This window comes from Aricia agestis, chromosome 14, assembly GCF_905147365.1.
Source record: "Aricia agestis chromosome 14, ilAriAges1.1, whole genome shotgun sequence".
NCBI classification, from domain to species: domain Eukaryota; kingdom Metazoa; phylum Arthropoda; class Insecta; order Lepidoptera; family Lycaenidae; genus Aricia; species Aricia agestis.
In genome coordinates this window covers 12,183,523-12,202,258 of record NC_056419.1, presented here as the reverse complement: position 1 = coordinate 12,202,258, position 18,736 = coordinate 12,183,523, and the positions used below count along the sequence as shown (strand labels likewise).

General features: G+C 35.6%; 1 protein-coding gene across 3 annotated transcripts in view; it reads right to left on the bottom strand.

Annotated features, from left to right (window-relative positions):
* Window positions 1-2,290: 2,290 nt before the first annotated feature.
* LOC121733842 (endoribonuclease Dicer) overlaps window positions 2,291-18,736 on the bottom strand; it is a 61,760-nt gene continuing 45,314 nt past the window's right edge. For all 3 annotated transcript variants that reach the window (XM_042124220.1, XM_042124219.1, XM_042124221.1), the window contains 7 exons: window positions 11,359-11,550; window positions 10,277-10,381; window positions 9,802-9,957; window positions 6,266-6,477; window positions 5,294-5,447; window positions 3,487-3,671; window positions 2,291-2,723 (listed from right to left, as the gene is read on the bottom strand). In XM_042124220.1, coding sequence (XP_041980154.1) covers window positions 2,570-2,723; window positions 3,487-3,671; window positions 5,294-5,447; window positions 6,266-6,477; window positions 9,802-9,957; window positions 10,277-10,381; window positions 11,359-11,550 — 1,158 coding nt within the window. In that variant the 3' untranslated portion in view covers window positions 2,291-2,569. The remainder of the gene's footprint in view (window positions 2,724-3,486; window positions 3,672-5,293; window positions 5,448-6,265; window positions 6,478-9,801; window positions 9,958-10,276; window positions 10,382-11,358; window positions 11,551-18,736) is intronic.

Here is an 18,736-nt window from a genome sequence, read left to right as displayed (position 1 = left end):
TGCAATCAAGGTACATTTTCGAAACACGCACGACGTCTTTTTCAATTTATTTAGGTAAGACAAGACGCGGCACGTTCGTGATTGCGCTCGATGCAGACTAAACAACAGACGGCCCAATTGGGCCGTATTTGAATCTTCACAACGCGCGCGGTAGTAACATATCTGCTTTGAGTTTTTCATCATTGATATCGACGGATTTAAAATTAATATATTTTTTGAGACCTTATTAAATTTCGGTAAGTAAGTATAAAAAATAATTTTAGTCAGTTTTTACAAAAGTTCAAAATTCATAAAAATCTAGACTATAATATTTTGGCATACGCAATATCTAGAAATAAGAAATGCTACTTTATGTCTAAAGAGTAACTAAACGGAAAATCTAACCGTGCATGCAAACAAAAAGGAACAAATATTTCTCATCTTAAAAATAATATCAGTCTAAATGTTGAATAATAATAATAAATCTTACTAGTATACGATAAATAAAAGTGATAAGTATATTTTACTACGTAACTCTTCGAATAATAAATACGGTGACGTACTTACTCATTAATCCACCATTTTGATAGTTTCTTTTATTTGCAAAAATATATCAATGGCAACGAAACACTTACAATCTCTCAGTATACATGTGTTATAACTCAGTGTGTTAGTGTAAACACCGTTATCCTTGAAACCATCAATTAATGAGCCCGTCAAAATGAACAACATTTTCTATAAAAATGCCATTTTCATACCCATACGGATGCCCGGATCGGCAATTTGTATGGGTATGAAGAAGGATTTTTTTGAGTTCCCAGCATTGTTCTCATAGAAAAAGTTGTTCATTTTGACGGGCTCATTTGATGGTTTCAAGGATAATAGTGTTTACACCAACATCTTGTATGTTTCATTGAGAGTGGGATGAGGGATCGCCAAAGTCCATAATTGGCAACAACTAGCGCAGCATATGTCCTACTAAAATAATGAACTGAGGCCCTAGACAAAGTATCTTTCTTTAAATATGATGACAAAATTCGTTATCAAAATGTATGCGGTTTGACATACGTCATCGCTAAATGACATTTCGCTTGCGAAGACTAATGTCTAGTCCTATACATTTTGATAACGAATTTCGTCATCGTTTTTAACGAAAGGGACTTTGATTATCCACGCTACCGCGGTAGTTTTGTTGTAAAACCATTTTTTGACATAAGTAACGTTCCTTGGTATCGATTATTCGAAGAACTCTTACTGCCGTACTCAGAGTGGAACATTAATTACTTAATTGTAATTAATTTAAAATTTTGGCATAAGCCCCATACATTATCTGTCAAACTCACAGAAATGGATTTAGTTAGAACCGCCATGTCGCTCCAATTTGTATGAACACGAGCGTGTCACTTTTTTCATACCTACTGTGACAAGAGCGCTTTAGTGATGGGAATACCCGTACGCGCGGAATCGATTCGAAGGCATCGCCTCTTTTGCCACTTTAATAGGTAAGTATATCGATTTTTTTATCGATTATTATTCGAGTTAATATACAGAGGAATGATAAATCTAAACATACGTGCTTGCCAGGACAGCTAGTAATATATTATATTATTCTAAATTAAATCATTAAACATGAACATAAATACATATTACATAAAATATAATTACCGAGTCACAAAATATCCCAAAGCGAACATTATCATTCCTCTGTTTCATGTCTGTTTCGAAAATCATTTAATTAGAATCGAGAATATGTACAACACTATTTGCTTCATTTGACAGAAAAATGAGAATATTGACTGTACCTCGAAACTAAGCGATGAGTGAAAGTATCGATTGTTTTATTTCCATTGCGCGCTCAATAGCGGACAAACAGAACGGGCTCTATAATTTTCTAACTAAAGCGGCAATGTATTATGAATCATGCGGTACACACGCAGTTACGTAGATTTCATGGTAAAAACTACAACCACCCACGATTAACATTAAATAATTGATTTTAAAATAAAGGACACATGATTTAATAATAAAATTACTTACCGATGAAAAGAAACGTATCCACTATTTAGACCAACGTTTCTAGTCGAATTTCCACAGCCCAATACGGCACAATTAGACATTTTTAGAATTCCGATTGACGTCCGATTCCGCTAACGGTGGAGCGCAGACTTTCGAAATTTTTACATTGTACAACGTTTGGGAACGCGAAGTACATACACATGGCAGTTCTAACTATATCCATTTCTGTGGTCAAACTCTTCATTAAATTGAAGGTTAATAGTACTTAAATGTCTCTCGAGTACGGCGGTTATCTCCTAGCTTATAAAAGTATATTCCGCGCGCGAAATCGAAATATTATGAAAGGAATGTTGTGGGAAGAATTGTGAGGAATTTCGCGCAAGGAGTATTAGTATAAATGCGAAAGTGTGTCTGTCTGTCTCCACGATTATCCGCGAATGTGGCAGCATCGATATTTTTTTAAACCCGAATCTACGTGTGAGGTAAACAACGTTTGCCGGGTCAGTACAACAATAAATACGCCACATTAGGACAGCAAATTGAGTGCCAACTTGGCGGCGACTTACACGCCACGTTAGGATAGCAGCTTGAGGGCCAACTTGGCGGCCGCCCGTTTGGCCTGCTGCTTGTTGTTGCCGACGCCGTACACGGTGTGTTGGCGGCCATCTTTGCTGAATGTCACAGGCACCATCACCTTTGGTATCTCAGAGCTGCTGACTTTCGGGTCACTGAAAATAAAATAAATAGTATAATAATAGACTTGTAGAAGTAAAACTAACATAATATGTATGTAGAGTGAAAATCGCAAAGACAAGGACAAAATGAATAAATTAAATATAATGGACAAAAAGATCATATACACAGCTTGAATTTGTATTTTAAGAAAAACGAGCATTGTAAAATCATTTAAGATAGATATAGGCTACAGGTCAAGAACTGCTCGAGCGGTCCGTGTATTGCGGATATGAATTTAGTATGGAAACTGCAGATCGACGTGCGGCGACCGCATTTCGGGTTTCGACTGCAAAATGCGGTCCGTCTATGGCCGACCTGAGCACTACGGTCTAGACTCTAGGTAGCTACGGTTAAAGCGGACCCTAGACGGTAATGCATGCTGTCATGCATGCATGATGGTTTATTGTAATGATTAATGCGAATGACATGCAAACTACTTATTGTACTGTCAGAGAAGTTGATTCCTATGCAAATCGGGGACCTAAGTAGTTTGGTTGCGTTACGTCAAACCCAGCTGACAGATCACAATTAACATTGAATTGACATATTCGACCAAATAACGTTGGTCTTTCAATTGCATAGGAATCAACTTCCTCGATGGTACATTGATTGACAATTTGTTTAATTTTCCGCCCTGCAATACATGCATGACATGCCCGCATCGTTTCGTGATCGACATGTCATGCAACAATGAATATTGTCACGTAAACGAATGTCATGCAGCATTACCGTCTAGGGTCCGCTTTAGACACTTACCCGAACTTGGCGCACGCGTGCATATTCTCGTGCAGCACCCTGACCGGCTGTTTGGGTATGCACCGCTTGAAGGCGTCGATCTCGCGGTGCATGACGCGGTGTATGACGCCCCACACCGCGAGCAGGTCGCCGCCGCTGTCGAGGTATATCGCGCCGACTAGCGACTCGAATATGTCGCTTAGCACCTGGGAATTAACATCCATACTAGTATTACTAGCTAATGACGAGCTTTGTGAGGGCTCGCGTCGTCATACCTTGACTGACTAATGATAATTACACATCTATACTAATATTATAATCTATATAATATTATAATTGGGAAGAGTTTGTTTGTTTGTTTGAACGCGCTAATCTCAGGAACTACTGGTCCGATTTGAAAAATTATTTCAGTGTTAGATAGCCCATTTATTGAGGAAGGCTATATGCTATATTTTATCTATACTAATATTATAATTGGGGAGAGTTTGTTTGTTTGTTTGAACGCGCTAATCTCAGGAACTACTGGTCCGATTTGAAAAATTCTTTCAGTGTTAGATAGCCCAGGCTATATTTTATCATGCTAAGATTGATAGGAGCAATGAAATAGAGGAAAATGTGGAAAAAACGGGAGAAATTATTTGAAAGGGCTTATCTACTGATGAACTACTGGAGCAATGTTTCTGTTATTTGGCACAGATAAGGAGTAGACCACGTGAAGGATCGTAGGCTATTTTTTGTGGACTAATTTGTGTGTGAAATATCTAATTTACGTGGGCGAAGCTGCGCGGAACGTTATATTTCGCGTGGTCACGACATCACACGTAAACGGCTGGATGCATTTTGCTGAAATTTGGTATTTAAAGATACTTTGAGTCCCGAAAAATGTACGGTTACTGCACAATATACTTTTATGATTTGCGCGTAAACTATTCAATCAAAATAGATGGAATTTGGTATGGAGATAGTTTGAGTCTCGGGAAAGGACAAGGAATACTAATTTTCTCCCGGAAAATGTACGGTTCCCGCACAATAAACTTTTATCGAAAAAATATTTCAGTGTTAGATAGCACATTTATCGAGGAAGGCGCCGCAGACTCGATCACACAAAAAGTGTGCCGTCTGCGATCTTCCTAAACTAAAGTCCACGCGGACGAAGTCGCAGGCAACAGCTAGTCTACATATAAATAAAAATTACTATGTTAAAGCACAAATCAATAGGCGTGATAGATTTCCAGTAGTGTACCACAAAATGTAGAGGTTGTGGGATATACTAGGGCTCGCTTCGTTCGCCCTGATAAATGTATTATGCAAAAGCGTATCTGTCTGTCTGGTACCTCTTCAGGCCCAAACCACTGAACCCATTTTGCTGTTTAATATGGAGATACTTTGAGTTCCGGAAAAGGACATAGGATAATTTTTATCCCGGAAAAATGTACGGTTTCGACGCGAATGGCGCAGCGGGGTTGCGGGCGTCACCTAGTCTAATATATAAAATTCTCGTGTCACGGGGTGCGTGGGTCAAATCCTCTGAAACGGCTCGACTGATTTTCGTGAATCTTAGCGAGCATATCGGCTAGGGTTGAGAATCGAACATCTACTTTTTATATAAGTGCATTTGCTGAATAAATAATAGTAAATTATTACAACTCGAGACTGACGGCGACCATTGTTTCTGTGATGGGATAGCGATGGACGTTGCCATGGTGCCATACTTATTTAGTCACTTCAATAAAATAATATTCTTTACAAAGAACTACATTACAACTACAAATAATTTATATGGCAAAATAACGTTTGCCGGGACAACTAGTAAAATATAAAATCATACCTTAGGCACTTCAACGTACTCGGCGATGTTGCAATCCGCCTCGGCGATCAAGTACAGTACGTCCTCTATGATCTCGTGGTTCCTCTGCTCTTGATGCTCCACGAAATTCATGATGGAGTTCTCCAGGGCCGGGTTGAGTTGGCTGCATAGATATCTGGGAAAAGAACAATCACGTCATTAAAAAAATACTCGAATACAGAAACGGTATGCAGACTTATCAGTTTAACAGACTGAAAGAGACATGCATTTGACCGCAAATATTGCACAATATGACTGAAACCTTTGAATAGTCGAAGTTTTTGACAGCACATATTCTATTCTAACGCCAATAATTTTTGGTGCCCTAAAATTGCAGAAGTATTGATGATTTTGTGTATTAGGCAGATATCTCGTATATGTGCGACGTTATAACACATTAACTCACTTGTGCAGGCCCAGTTTGACGACGTACGAGGCGAAGGTCACGTTGTTGACGAGCGCCGACCTGAGGTCAGTCAGCTCGCCGGGGTTGAGGTCACGGGATATCTCGTATATGTGCGATGTCATGACACATTAACTCACTTGTGCAGGCCCAGTTTGACGACGTACGAGGCGAAGGTTACGTTGTTGACGAGCGCCGACCTGAGGTCAGTCAGCTCGCCGGGGTTGAGGTCGCGGGATATCTCGTATATGTGCGACGTCATGACACATTAACTCACTTATGCAGGCCCAGTTTGACGACGTACGAGGCGAAGGTTACGTTGTTGACGAGCGCCGACCTGAGGTCAGTCAGCTCGCCGGGGTTGAGGTCGCGGGATATCTCGTATATGTGCGACGTCATGACACATTAACTCACTTGTGCAGGCCCAGTTTGACGACGTACGAGGCGAAGGTTACGTTGTTGACGAGCGCCGACCTGAGGTCAGTCAGCTCGCCGGGGTTGAGGTCGCGGGATATCTCGTATATGTGCGACGTCATGACACATTAACTCACTTGTGCAGGCCCAGTTTGACGACGTACGAGGCGAAGGTTACGTTGTTGACGAGCGCCGACCTGAGGTCAGTCAGCTCGCCGGGGTTGAGGTCGCGGGATATTTCATATATATGCGACGTTATGAGGAAGTCGAGAATCGCGTCGCCGAGGAACTCGAGACGCTCGTACGACCGCGTGTAGCGGTTCCTTATGTACGACGCGTGGGATAGGGCCTGTAAATAGTTATAAAAATATGGTTTTGAAGGCAGATTTTTATTTGGAAACATTTTTTTGCGATAAAGTAAAGGAGAATAAACTAAAGTAGTCTAAATGTCTACCAGTAACCCATTGTTGACTTATTATTATCCATTAAATATAGAGTAACTTTCAGTATGAGACAAAATAAAAATAAGCTGTCAGTGAAAAGTTATGCTATTGAAATTGAAATAGTTTATTAAATCAAGTTCAAAGTCATTTGTTAGTAAAGGCTTATTATCATAAATTATGTTAGTAAAATTATCTTTATAAGTTTACTTATATAAAAAATAATACCTATTTTTACTACATGACCATACATGTTATGACCATATATTTTTTTTTAGTCAAAATATTGATATTAAAGTATTTATCTATTTCAGTGAAAACTTATTTTTATTACATCAACAATATTTTTCATAAAAAAACGTAAAAAAACACTTTTCATTCAGCCATAACTTTTCACTGAAAGGATATTTTTTATTGTGGTCTGGTTTTAATGATTCAGTATTTAGTAGAAAAGTTTACATATATATTATTAGGTCTCGTTAGTGGTGGACATTCGGACCAAACTCCATACATTTTTGGTCATTCTCCTTTAAAACTTAAACTATAATGGCTTTATTAACGGCCACTACTTAAGCAATAGCCTAAGTGCTGGTTTACACGTATTTAAGTAGATAAGTAGTAACTAAATTTTAACTTAATTTGAAGTGCCTACCGGAAATGTGTCAAGTGACAAGCCCCGCCTGCCAACCTTACAGAAAATAGTCAAAATTCTAATTTCCTTGTTTAGTACTTAACTAAATTTTAACTTACTACTTGCTACTAAATTATGTGTTTACATGCAATAAATTTAGTTAAATACTTATCTACTGAATACGTGTAAACCAGCCATAACTGCTTATTTTTCTTACAGACGAAAGGCTCTCGTCGACGCTTCGTCTGTAAGAACTAAGAAGCCTTACAAGTTTGATGCGCTAAAACCATAATTGTAACGAAATAATTTAGCACGTTAGTGACCACGGAACCCAATTCTCACTAAAAACTTGCTCAATTTTCCCCCATTTTGTTCACATAATAAGTAACGACATTTCACATTGATTAGCACAATTGATAAAGGCGCGTTCTCACTGACACACATTCCATAAATATTTCATTGTTGTTACTTCTGTTGTTATGACGGCTTATCCTTATCTTATATTCTTCTCCTTACCTTATATTTTATTGTGTTCTTGGCAACGTATGAATTCGCCACATAGTTAGGAGTTATAGTTTGTGCGTTTTATGATGACATGCGTGACACATTATAATTGACAATAGTAGGTCAATTACCTAACAAGAAATAATCGATAATTTAAAAATATCGAATCACTTCGTAAAGGACTTGCAATCGAAATTATCGATTTCGTACTGACATTTCAGTGGTGCCGGCGATTTAAGGTGGCCGCCCTCTTTTATCGATTTGATATCGATTCAACAGAGTCAATCTCTATTGGCATAAGTTCCGTTTCATGCATCTGACATTTTTCAAATGTTTTCGTAACAATAATTTTATACTCCTATTTCACAGTTAATATTTATAATTTTATATTAATACGAGCTTTTGCCCGCGGCTTCGCTCGCGTTAAAAAGTATTATTATATACAAACTTTCATCCCCTATTTTCACCCCTTGGGGGTAGAATTGACCAAAATCCTTTCTTAGCAGATGCCTACGTCATAACATCTACCTGCATGCCAAATTTCAGCCCGATCGATCCAATGGTTTGGGCTGTGCGTTGATAGATCACCATGTCCGTTAGTCACCTTTGAGTTTTATATATTTAGATTTTGTAACAAATCGCTTAGAAAATATAGCATTAGGAAACATCAATATTTTATAGTTTTTGGGAGTAATTAGGGTTATAATATATACGTGGGAGAGCCATACTTCGGCACGAATGGGCCGACTCGACCGGAGAAATACCACGTTCTCACAGAAAACCGGCGTGAAACAGCGCTTGCGCTGTGTTTCGCCGAGTGAGTGAGTTTACCGGAGGCCCAATCCCCTACCCTACCCTCCCCTATTCCCTTCGCTTCCCATCCCTACCCTCCCCTATTACCTTATTCCCTCTTAAAAGGCCGGCAACGCACTTGCGGCTCTTCTGGTGCTGCGAGTGTCCATGGGCGACGGAAGTTGCTTTCCATCAGATGACCCGTTTGCTTGTTTGCCCCCTTATTTCATAAAAAAAGGGTAAAAACGGGACCCTAATACTAAGACTTCGTTGTCTGTCCGTCTGTCTGTCTGTCTGTCTGTCTGTCTGTCTGTCTGTCTGTCTGCCGCCAGTCTGTATCTCAAAAACAGCTATAGCTAGACTTCTGAAATTTTCACAGATTGTGTATATCTGTTGCCGCTATAACAACAAATACTAAAAACAAAATAATATCAATATTTAATTTAATCCCATACATAACAACAAACATGATTTTTTGGCCTTTTTTGCTCGTAATCAATAATTATAAAAGGTAGGCACTTGAAATGTTTACACAGGCCCTAAATATATGTGTTCTTTAATAACTAATAATAATATTTAAATAAAAAATAATAATTAAGGGGGCTTCTATACAAAGAACATAATTTTTGGCCTATTTTTTCTCTATAACGGTACGGAACCCTTCGTGCGCGAGTCCGACTCGCTCTTGGCCGATTATTTCTTATCATGATGAACACTACAATAATAATTATATTGATATGAAATAAAAAAGTTGTCATCATGCTTATTCAGCAATTTCATTGTGTGTCACGAGTAGATAATAAATAATACTATGCTTTATTTCTCAATGTAAATTGAATGGAAATCCCTTTATATAAATAAAAATAAATTCTTATTTTGTTAGTCTCGCTATAACTCGAGAATGGCTGTATCGATTTTGCTGATTTTAGTCTCAAATTAATCGCGAAAGTCCAGGGAAGGTTTATAAGGGACATCTAGTTTATTATAATAATAATATTTTCCTTTATTACTTATATATCCGCTGGATAAGCGACGTAGCAACAAAAGAAAGAATAGACTTTTAAAAACAAATACTGTACCAGCAATATAGTGCCTACTTTTTAATAAGTACATATTATGTTGATTTACTTTATTGCCATACACGTACCTATTAGTCTTACCTAAGAATTACATAGTTTTTTTTTCTGTGTATAACATCGTGCCTGTCTGTGACATACTACTTTCCAAACGAATAACCCGATTTTGCATTCTATTTTGATTTAAAAACAGTACTAACTAGCCCCCCCCCCCCCCCATCGGTGCTTACCTCCAATAGATACAGGGGGTCGTTGAATTTGTACCCCAGTATCTTCTCGACATCCCCTCGTCCGTGGTTGAGTATTCTCTCGACATCTTCCACGGATACTTGGCCAAGTGACGTCAGAGTGGGAACTTTCTTGTGTAGGTACTGCATAAAGTTGTGCTAAAAACAAGACAATTATATCTATGGATATCTATGGACGAAGGACTTCTGTCACAGGTACCAGACAACAGAAATATATTTAATAATATATATATATATATATATATATATATATATATATATATATATATATATATATATATATATATATATATATATATATATATATATATATATATATATATATATATATATATATTTAATGTTGCCACATACTCTAACCATTGAGCCACGGAGGTCGTCAAGATATACCGGGATTTGATATTTGCCTACACAATTATAAAAGCACACATTCCATCTGCTCGTTTATTAAGCCTACCTCTTTGGGCAGAACGTTCAGCCACTCCAGCACAGCCACGGCAGACTCGATTCCGCCGCTCACCAGGTAGGTACCAACCAGCGACTCCACGCAATCCGCTATTGACTGCAACACAAAAACAGTTGTAACTCCATGTCACTTAGGAGTTAGGGCCCTAGAACACCCCGACTTTTTGTAGCGATGCAGTAGCGATATTATCGCGAAGCGATCGCTAGCTGTGTGCCATAGCACAATTTTCCGCAAAAGGTGCGCCGCGGCACACTGGCGTAACGTGGCCAGTAAATACCTACATCTTCTTAGTTTATAAGAACCAAAAAAAGGCGACATCTCAGGACGATCGACGAAAGGAATGGGAATTAAGTAAGATCCAGCGACCTTCAGAACTGGATCAGCTCCTAAATAGCCGCGACCGAAACTCCATAGTTGTTGGTCGCCCTTACCTTTGTCATATACAGGAAAAACTTTCAGTTTTTATAAAATGACGAAAGTCTAGCTTTCGCTGACTCAACTTGTAATTATTCATGATCGGAAGTTTCACGTACGGTCAACGAGATGTCACTCTTGATTCGGATATAGATTTTGAGATAAAAAGAAAAACGGCACGGCCTTTGTAGATGCCTTAGTTTACAGTTTACACGTTTACACACACAAATGCATAAGACTATGCTACTTCGCGTCATACATGAATGGTCGACTGGCCCGCAATAGCATATTCATGACTCACACATGCATGAAGAAACGGTATCACCGTTTTATTCGTAGTGCTCGGTCAAGCTTGCTATTCGGACTGAGTTATAACTATAAGTTTGTATCCCGATTATTAGCCAATCGGGCAACAATACTTTTTGAAAATAAAAATTATAAATTTAAAATTATACTAAAAATTATTCAGTAGTACGGTATTTTACAAGATTATTGTCCCGTTGCTGAAAAGCAATTTATTTCCGATTAGCAAGTACAAGTTTTAATAGGATAACGACAAAACGCATTCAACAACGCTGTTATATAAATTACAGTTCAAAACCTCCAGAATCAAACAACCGATTGATCGGTCAACTAGTCGACCAACCAGTCAGTCTCACCTTATCCGACACAGCCTGCGCCTTCACGTAGCACTGCATGGCGTTCTGCACGCACGCGACCCTCTCCTTGTCGTTGGGACAGTCGCTTCCCAAGATGCGGTCGAGCAGCTCGCTGGAGGTGGCCGGTGCGATGGCACCAGATAACACCTCCTCACGAGAGAAGTTCAAGCTGATGAGCAGGGTCGGTCGGAGCTGGAACAAGAGAATAGTTCGCCGTTAAGCATTTGTGTGTCCACATTTTTTGGAATGAAGTTCCTTATCGCGCGTTGCGAAAGGGGGCTAGACAGAAAAAATTAAGACGGAAAGTAGTACCTAACGACACTTTTTGTTATAGTCGTAGTAGTGATCTACATGGTGTAACAAAACTAAGTGATAATTTAGGGTGTGAACTTATGGCCTTGTCGAGTTTTTTTGTCAGGAATCCTTTAAGACGTAAGAATAGTTTCAAATGTAGGCATGGCCGGACGTGTCCGTGTTCGTGGCACAGTAAAATTTAATACAGACAGACAGACGGCCTGACAGACCGAAACTATAAGGACTTGTTGACTACGGAACCCTAAAAAGTAGGTAAGCACACATTTTCCAAAAAAACTTTGGTGCTCGAAGTTTTATGATATGTTACCTGGGCATTTTCAAAAAAATGTGTACCCCTGGTTTTTACCTTGTCCCTTGACTTCGCTACAGATTATTTGTAAAAAATTACATACTAACATTTTGTAATTTTAATGTAGGAGAAAAAACAAGTTTTCTTTTATTAAAATACATTCACGTTTGTATAAAATTTTATTTAGTATAAGATTTATAAGGGTTTTTAAGTACCGAAAACTATTAAATTCACCTGTCCCCTTCCCAGAAGTTGTAACAAAATCTTTAATAACTATTTTTTTTCTTAAAGTAAGTTACTTAAAAAACATAATATGTTAGATTCCTAAATACTTAATGTATCAATGGAATGTCTTGTTATTGAAAAATCTAACATAATTTAACTACAAATTAATTAAAATTATAATCATGAAAAAACAACCCGACCGGAATGTTCTGTTTAGTGACCGTTTTTTTTTAGTTTTATAAGCATACTACAAAAATATAAACATACTACAAAAATATTTTCGGCACTAAATGAAAGCACTATATTTCATTGTACATTGAGAAACTCCAATTTGAATTTAGTAGTTAAAAATCTGCTACAAGACGCGGACGCAGGTTGGACGGTTCTTCAGGAACGGTTTATTTGTTCAGATAAGTGACCATATTTTGTAAGCATTATTATACTTTCTCCAACTGTTTTTACTGTTGACACGTTGCAAAATTAGCTTAGTATTTAGTATAAAAAATGAAATTGTGATTACTATTATCAGTTATTTACAAACATTTTAAAAGTAAAAGAAAGTAATATTACGTGACTTCCGATTTGTGACTTTTCGTATGGTTACATATAATGGAACGGACAAGTCACAACAGGCGGAAAGCATAAGGCTTAGTTCACATTTTAAATAAATTATTTTTTTATTCACAGATTTTATAAAGAAAATTGGAGATTTTTAAACTGGTACGATTAACTTACAATTAATATATTTTTTATTACTTATGTTATGTTAAGGTGACGCCGCGTTAAAGTAAAAAACCGTTTTGGATATGTTTTAGATTGCTAGTTTTCTATGAAAGGCCGGCCCGGCCTCTCACAGAAAACAAGCAATGGAACAGCAAAAAATGGAAAGGGCGTAAGCGACAAAATAGTTTTTGTCGCGTAATTTAAAACCATAAATACATTTCATATAAGCTATGGTCAAATTAAAGTGTATGCTTGAACCAATCCATGTATACATTTTGGAAGCTTAAATCTTCTCTGTTGGAAAAATAGGAATCCCTTTTTTACACAGGTCTTTTTGATTGATTATTCTGTGTTATAAAAGTTGACCAATCGTGTTATGCTATGGGTAAATCAAAGACAAAGACATGATGAATACTGACAATGAACTTTAATTTCTTAGCTTTAGTCATTGCTGAGAAAAACCGATATCGCTACAACCAAATTATCAAGGCGTCGCCTTTCCTTAATAATAACAAATATACTTACTATTTAAAATTTAAGTACCTAAAAGTTTTATTTTTTTAAATAATTGATTTTATTTCCACTACTTTTCTATCAGTAAAGTTGAAAATCATTTTGTGTCATTGATATTTGCAGATTTATAATAACTAGACATCAGATTATATGCATTTGCATACTTGCATATGCAAATGCATATAATGGCACTTTTTAGGCGATAGTGCATATTTTGGCAATTTTTCGTTGATAGTGCATATTTCGGTAGTTTAACTTCCGTGGGCATTAAAATTGCAATCGGAAAATGTTGGTAGAAAATTATTATTGGCGTATAATAAATAAATAAAAAGTCTTTATTTCAAGAAATTAAAAATCCTGGATATTATGAAATTATAAAAATTTTGTGCATATTTCGACCATTTTTCGTGCATATTTGCATGGATATTTCGGCACTTTGATCGTGCATATAATCCGATGTCATTAATAACTTAGGAATTCGTAGACATGTGAACACATCTTTATGATTATGAGATGTTCGTCCCTCTAATTAATGAAGTTAAATCTATGAAATCAAAGAATTTTTTACTTTTATAAGTAGTGCAACAATAAAAATGTTTAAATAAAAGGTTTTTGTGTTATAAAAACTTCTTTAAATATGTTAAATATTACTCACTCATGTAAAAAAATTAAAAATAACCTAGTGGGTAGGTCACTATGGATTAAAAATAATTGCTACACTTGTTGATCCTTGAAATTATCTATATTTTTTTAATAAACAATTAAATATGCATTTCACTAGATTAAATAAACGAAGAAATCCATTTATTGCTGTATTTTTTTGTATTAAATTATATTTTACATTTAGTCGCACAACGGAATCTGTTTCGTCGAAAATTCGATTTTGTTTCAATAATATCAGAATAATATAACGTTTTTAGCGTTCTTTTTAACTTATTCCATTAGTTCAATATTTTTCCTTGTATATGACATTCAAATAAAGGTAAATAAATGACCTTAAAAAATATAGACATATTTTTGCAAGGATACACGTTTTTTTGAAAATGCCCACCTACTAAATATCGTTAAAAATATCGTTAAGCTACCCTTATAAAAATAACGGTACGTAACGGTAATTTTTCTAGTAATCGATAACGTTATGAAGCCATGCTATATGCTAAAAACATTTTTTACTTTAGTCTTGTTTGGATACAAACTTCAAAGTTTTGAAAGCGACTTTGTAATTTTAAATTTCTTTAGTTAAACAATTTCTATAGGGACCGTGCAGAGCGATGACACTGCCACTAGTGACGAATAGCCGAAACTTTTACGAAAATTTTATTGTCAAGCTCAAGTAAAGCTACGGAAAATTAAAGGATTTCTTGAGAAATTTGAGTATCTATTATATTGAAATGCTTTGTTGTATTCCCGGATGTTCTAATACATACAAGAAAAATAAAGGCAAATCGAAAGATGTAAAATTTTACTATTTTCCTGCCAAAAGTATTCACATGCCATGGCTTGTTAAAAACGAAAGAAATGGATAAAAGCCGGTAAAAACATACGTAAGTATTTAAAAAGTTCCATGAATGTTATGTGTAGACTCGTAAAAACACAGAATTTTGTAGATTATAACCGTAAATCCATTTTGATAAACACAATATGAACCTAACCTACAACCGTTGTTTGTTTCAGTAAACATCCAAACTGGCTTCCTAGATGGAAGAATTTTACATACATAAGCACCGCTCATTTAATTGGCCAAGATCGGAAAATCCTGTACACCCGGCATATAATATACCTACAATTTTTCCTGGAGAATAAAATCAAAAAAACTTAAAAAATTAAAGATAACAAAGACATCAACTAGAATGCAACAAGTTGCATCAAAAGTAAGGATAATTTGGAGAAGTCCTGCCAGGAATTCGTCACTGAGGCATAGAATATAATATAATAGTACTCCATAACCCATCAAGCCCCATAAGCTCACCGGTGAGCGAGACACAATAGAATAACAATAGATTTCCAAGAATCCACGATCGAAAGATTAATAGTGTTGAACTTGAACCATCTCGTCAAAGTGTTGGTTCTCAAAAGGATGATTCTTCAAGTAGGAAAAACATTAATAGTGCAGTCTTTGTGTGTTATATAAAGATACGTAAATGGTGTTTTCACTGATGAGGTCCAGACTGAAATTAGTTAAAAATTGTGACAGAAGAAAGTAGTGATGATGGAATCGATCGAATCGCAGAATGTTGATGAAATAAAAGCATTTATTTTAGTGAACTTGTTATATTTTATTAATCCACAAACATTTTCTGTAATCATAAGTATTTTTTGCATCTTCATTATTTTATTGCAATTTAAAACAAGTTTTTACTTCCTATGCTACTAATTACTTTTTCAGATATTTTCTTACTTAACTAGATAAGCTTTATACATTTTTATTCACGCTATCGATCTTTGTTTACGGGTAGAGTCCTATCTTTAATAATTTAAATCATTTTATAGTCTAAAACATAAAAAAAAAAACACTTATAAACTAGCCGGGGTCAAAGAGAATGCAAAGCCAAAGTCACTCACAAGTTGCTACTTTTACTCGCACCGTGTCGCTGCTGTCGAATTACGACGCCCTCTATAGTTTCTGCACGGTCCCTATAATGTATTACGACATGAGAATAGTTCTAAGATCAAAGATGACGTTTATAGTAACATTTGATAATTCTGCTATTTGACAGAAAAGCAATTCGGATTTATTGGACCATTTTTACGACTTTTCATAGAAAAATGTCAAACAAATGAATTGCTTAGTACGAATCATTAAATGAATTGCACGTTAAGAGAAGTTTAAAAATGAATCGTAAATTATTCATTGTATGATTCAACTAAGCCACCATTTTAGCCCCGCTGGTCTGCTAAATACTGAATCATTATAACTGGACCGCAACCAAAAATATCCTGTCATTAAAAAGTTATGACTTATGACGGAATAATAAAATTTTCTACCATTTTATTCCATAAAATATATTTTTTATATGATTCATTGCATTTTTTAACTACTTAATCTACGTTAAGTCATGCCGCTTGGCATTCCCTATTAGGTTTTCTTTGAAATAGTTGAATATAAATATAAGTATTCTCACTCAAAAAAATATTATGGTCACAGCTTATTTTTATTTTGTCTCATACTAAAAGTTATTCTATATTTAATGGATAATAAGTCAATATGGGTCTCGTTAGTGGTGGGAATTTGGACCACTACTGCATACTATAATCCGTTTCAATTCATAAACACCTCAATGTAAATAAAATATTTAAATAATACGTATCACGCCTTACACTGAAGAGATACAATATAAATGATTTTTTTTTGTTTAAGATCAAAATTAATAATTCATACGGAGCGAGACTGACCAAAAGAATCGAACTTATTTACAGTATTCGGTACCCAAAACGGTTTTTCAATTTATTGATATGAGAATTTACATCCCCTATTATCTACCCTCAAAGTTTATTAAAAAGTGGCAAGTGCGCGATGGTTTTGGCAATGGGTTCCGCAGACATCAATAATGGCTAGCGAATATTATGTCTTGTGAATATTTTTATTTTGGAAGTGTAGCTACTAACTTCTTCATCGTTGAAATTTAAAGCTTGGTAAAATGAAAAAAGCATTATTCAGTTATGATTATGAAAAAAGAATGGAGGGACGAACGTGTAAAAATATTATTTTAGAAACGAGCAATATCTTCATGGGCATGTTTTATTTGTTCAAAAAGTTTTCTGTATGCAAAGAGCAGAAATAATACAAACAAATTAAATCGGCCAAGGTCAAAGCAGATTGCCATGCCAGTTTCTGTTTGCTTACTTTTACGGGCGATATGTGTAATTTACAGACCTGTCATTATTTACAGTGACCGCAAATATCATGCTGCTAGTAATAATTATTTTGCAACACAATAAGTACATGAATGATGTCGTGCAAGTTTTAAAATTTGTAGTTTTTAATTATTAGTTTAAAGTTTATAATTATAGCCTTTTTGCGAATCTGCAAGTCATTTGATGATTAAAATTAAGATTAATATTTACTTAAACTATAATTATTTAAAGGGATATTATTAAATGCACATCAGAATAATTTTGCAGCACACTACCTTAACTCCGCTAATTAACTGAAAGCATACCAGAAAAACTAATGCTGATCGAAAAAAACAATTGATTAACTGAACATGTCCTTCAAAAAAAACTTAAACATCATACAAAACAAGACGACCTTTATAACCGAATTCACACCAAAAATATGGTTCATACATCGGATATATTATTTGTAAAACTAAAATTTAAATTGTTTATCAAAAATACTAACTTGCACTCTAAATTGGACAATCTTACAACGGAATTTCTGAAATTATATCGAAAGGTGCACCACAACAAAATCAATTTTTATTATCAAAACAAGTCTACAAATTGACAATTCGTGCAACTAAAATATTTTTAGCCTTACTTTATTTTCTTTTTGTTTCTCTGTTTTACTGAAAAACATGTTGGGGCCTCCTCATCTAACGCCGCACTCACTCCTTTGCGCTCGCTCTTTACTCTTTAGCGACCATAGATATATCTTGATCTATTTCTGTACAAAGATTTTTGGTAATTATGATGAGATATGGTGAAAGATTTTATCATTCCAAAACTATATAATTCAAGGTTTCTTGATAAAAATTAAGAAAAATTATCAAAATTTTCTACTGTATTGTAATTGTATGGGTTAATAAATTTATTAATGATTCTTAAATAATTAATAGCAATGTTGGCCCAGTACGACTTGATTGGGTTAGGTTAGATGGCTAAGGCGGGAGCGCAGCGTAGCGTAGCTCCTGCCTTAGCCATCGTGGTTATTTTTTTGTGAACCACCCAGAAATAGGAGCCCCGCATAGCGTTGTTTTTTCTTTTTTTTTCTTTAGTAGCTTGTCAACCCCTAGAGTGCAATTCCTAAGCCGGAGGCTTAATTATTTTGCAATATGTCGGTAAGGAACCCTTTGTGCGCGAATCCGACTCGCTCTTAGCCGATTGTTTATAAACTGAGTTACCATTCACTGTGCCAAAGTTTAGTCCATGTTAAGTTAGCACTTGATGATTTTTATGTGTTCTTAATTAAATGAACATAACAGCTTAAATTGGGTTTTATTTAGAATAAATGATGTTCCTAAAAGTAATATAGGTGATGGTTTTCCTTTAAAAAGTTGTAGTATGTTTGTTGAACTAAAGAATTGTTAGATATACAATTTTAATAATAGTTATTCGTTCAGTAAAACAGTTTTGCAAATAACTTTAAATAGT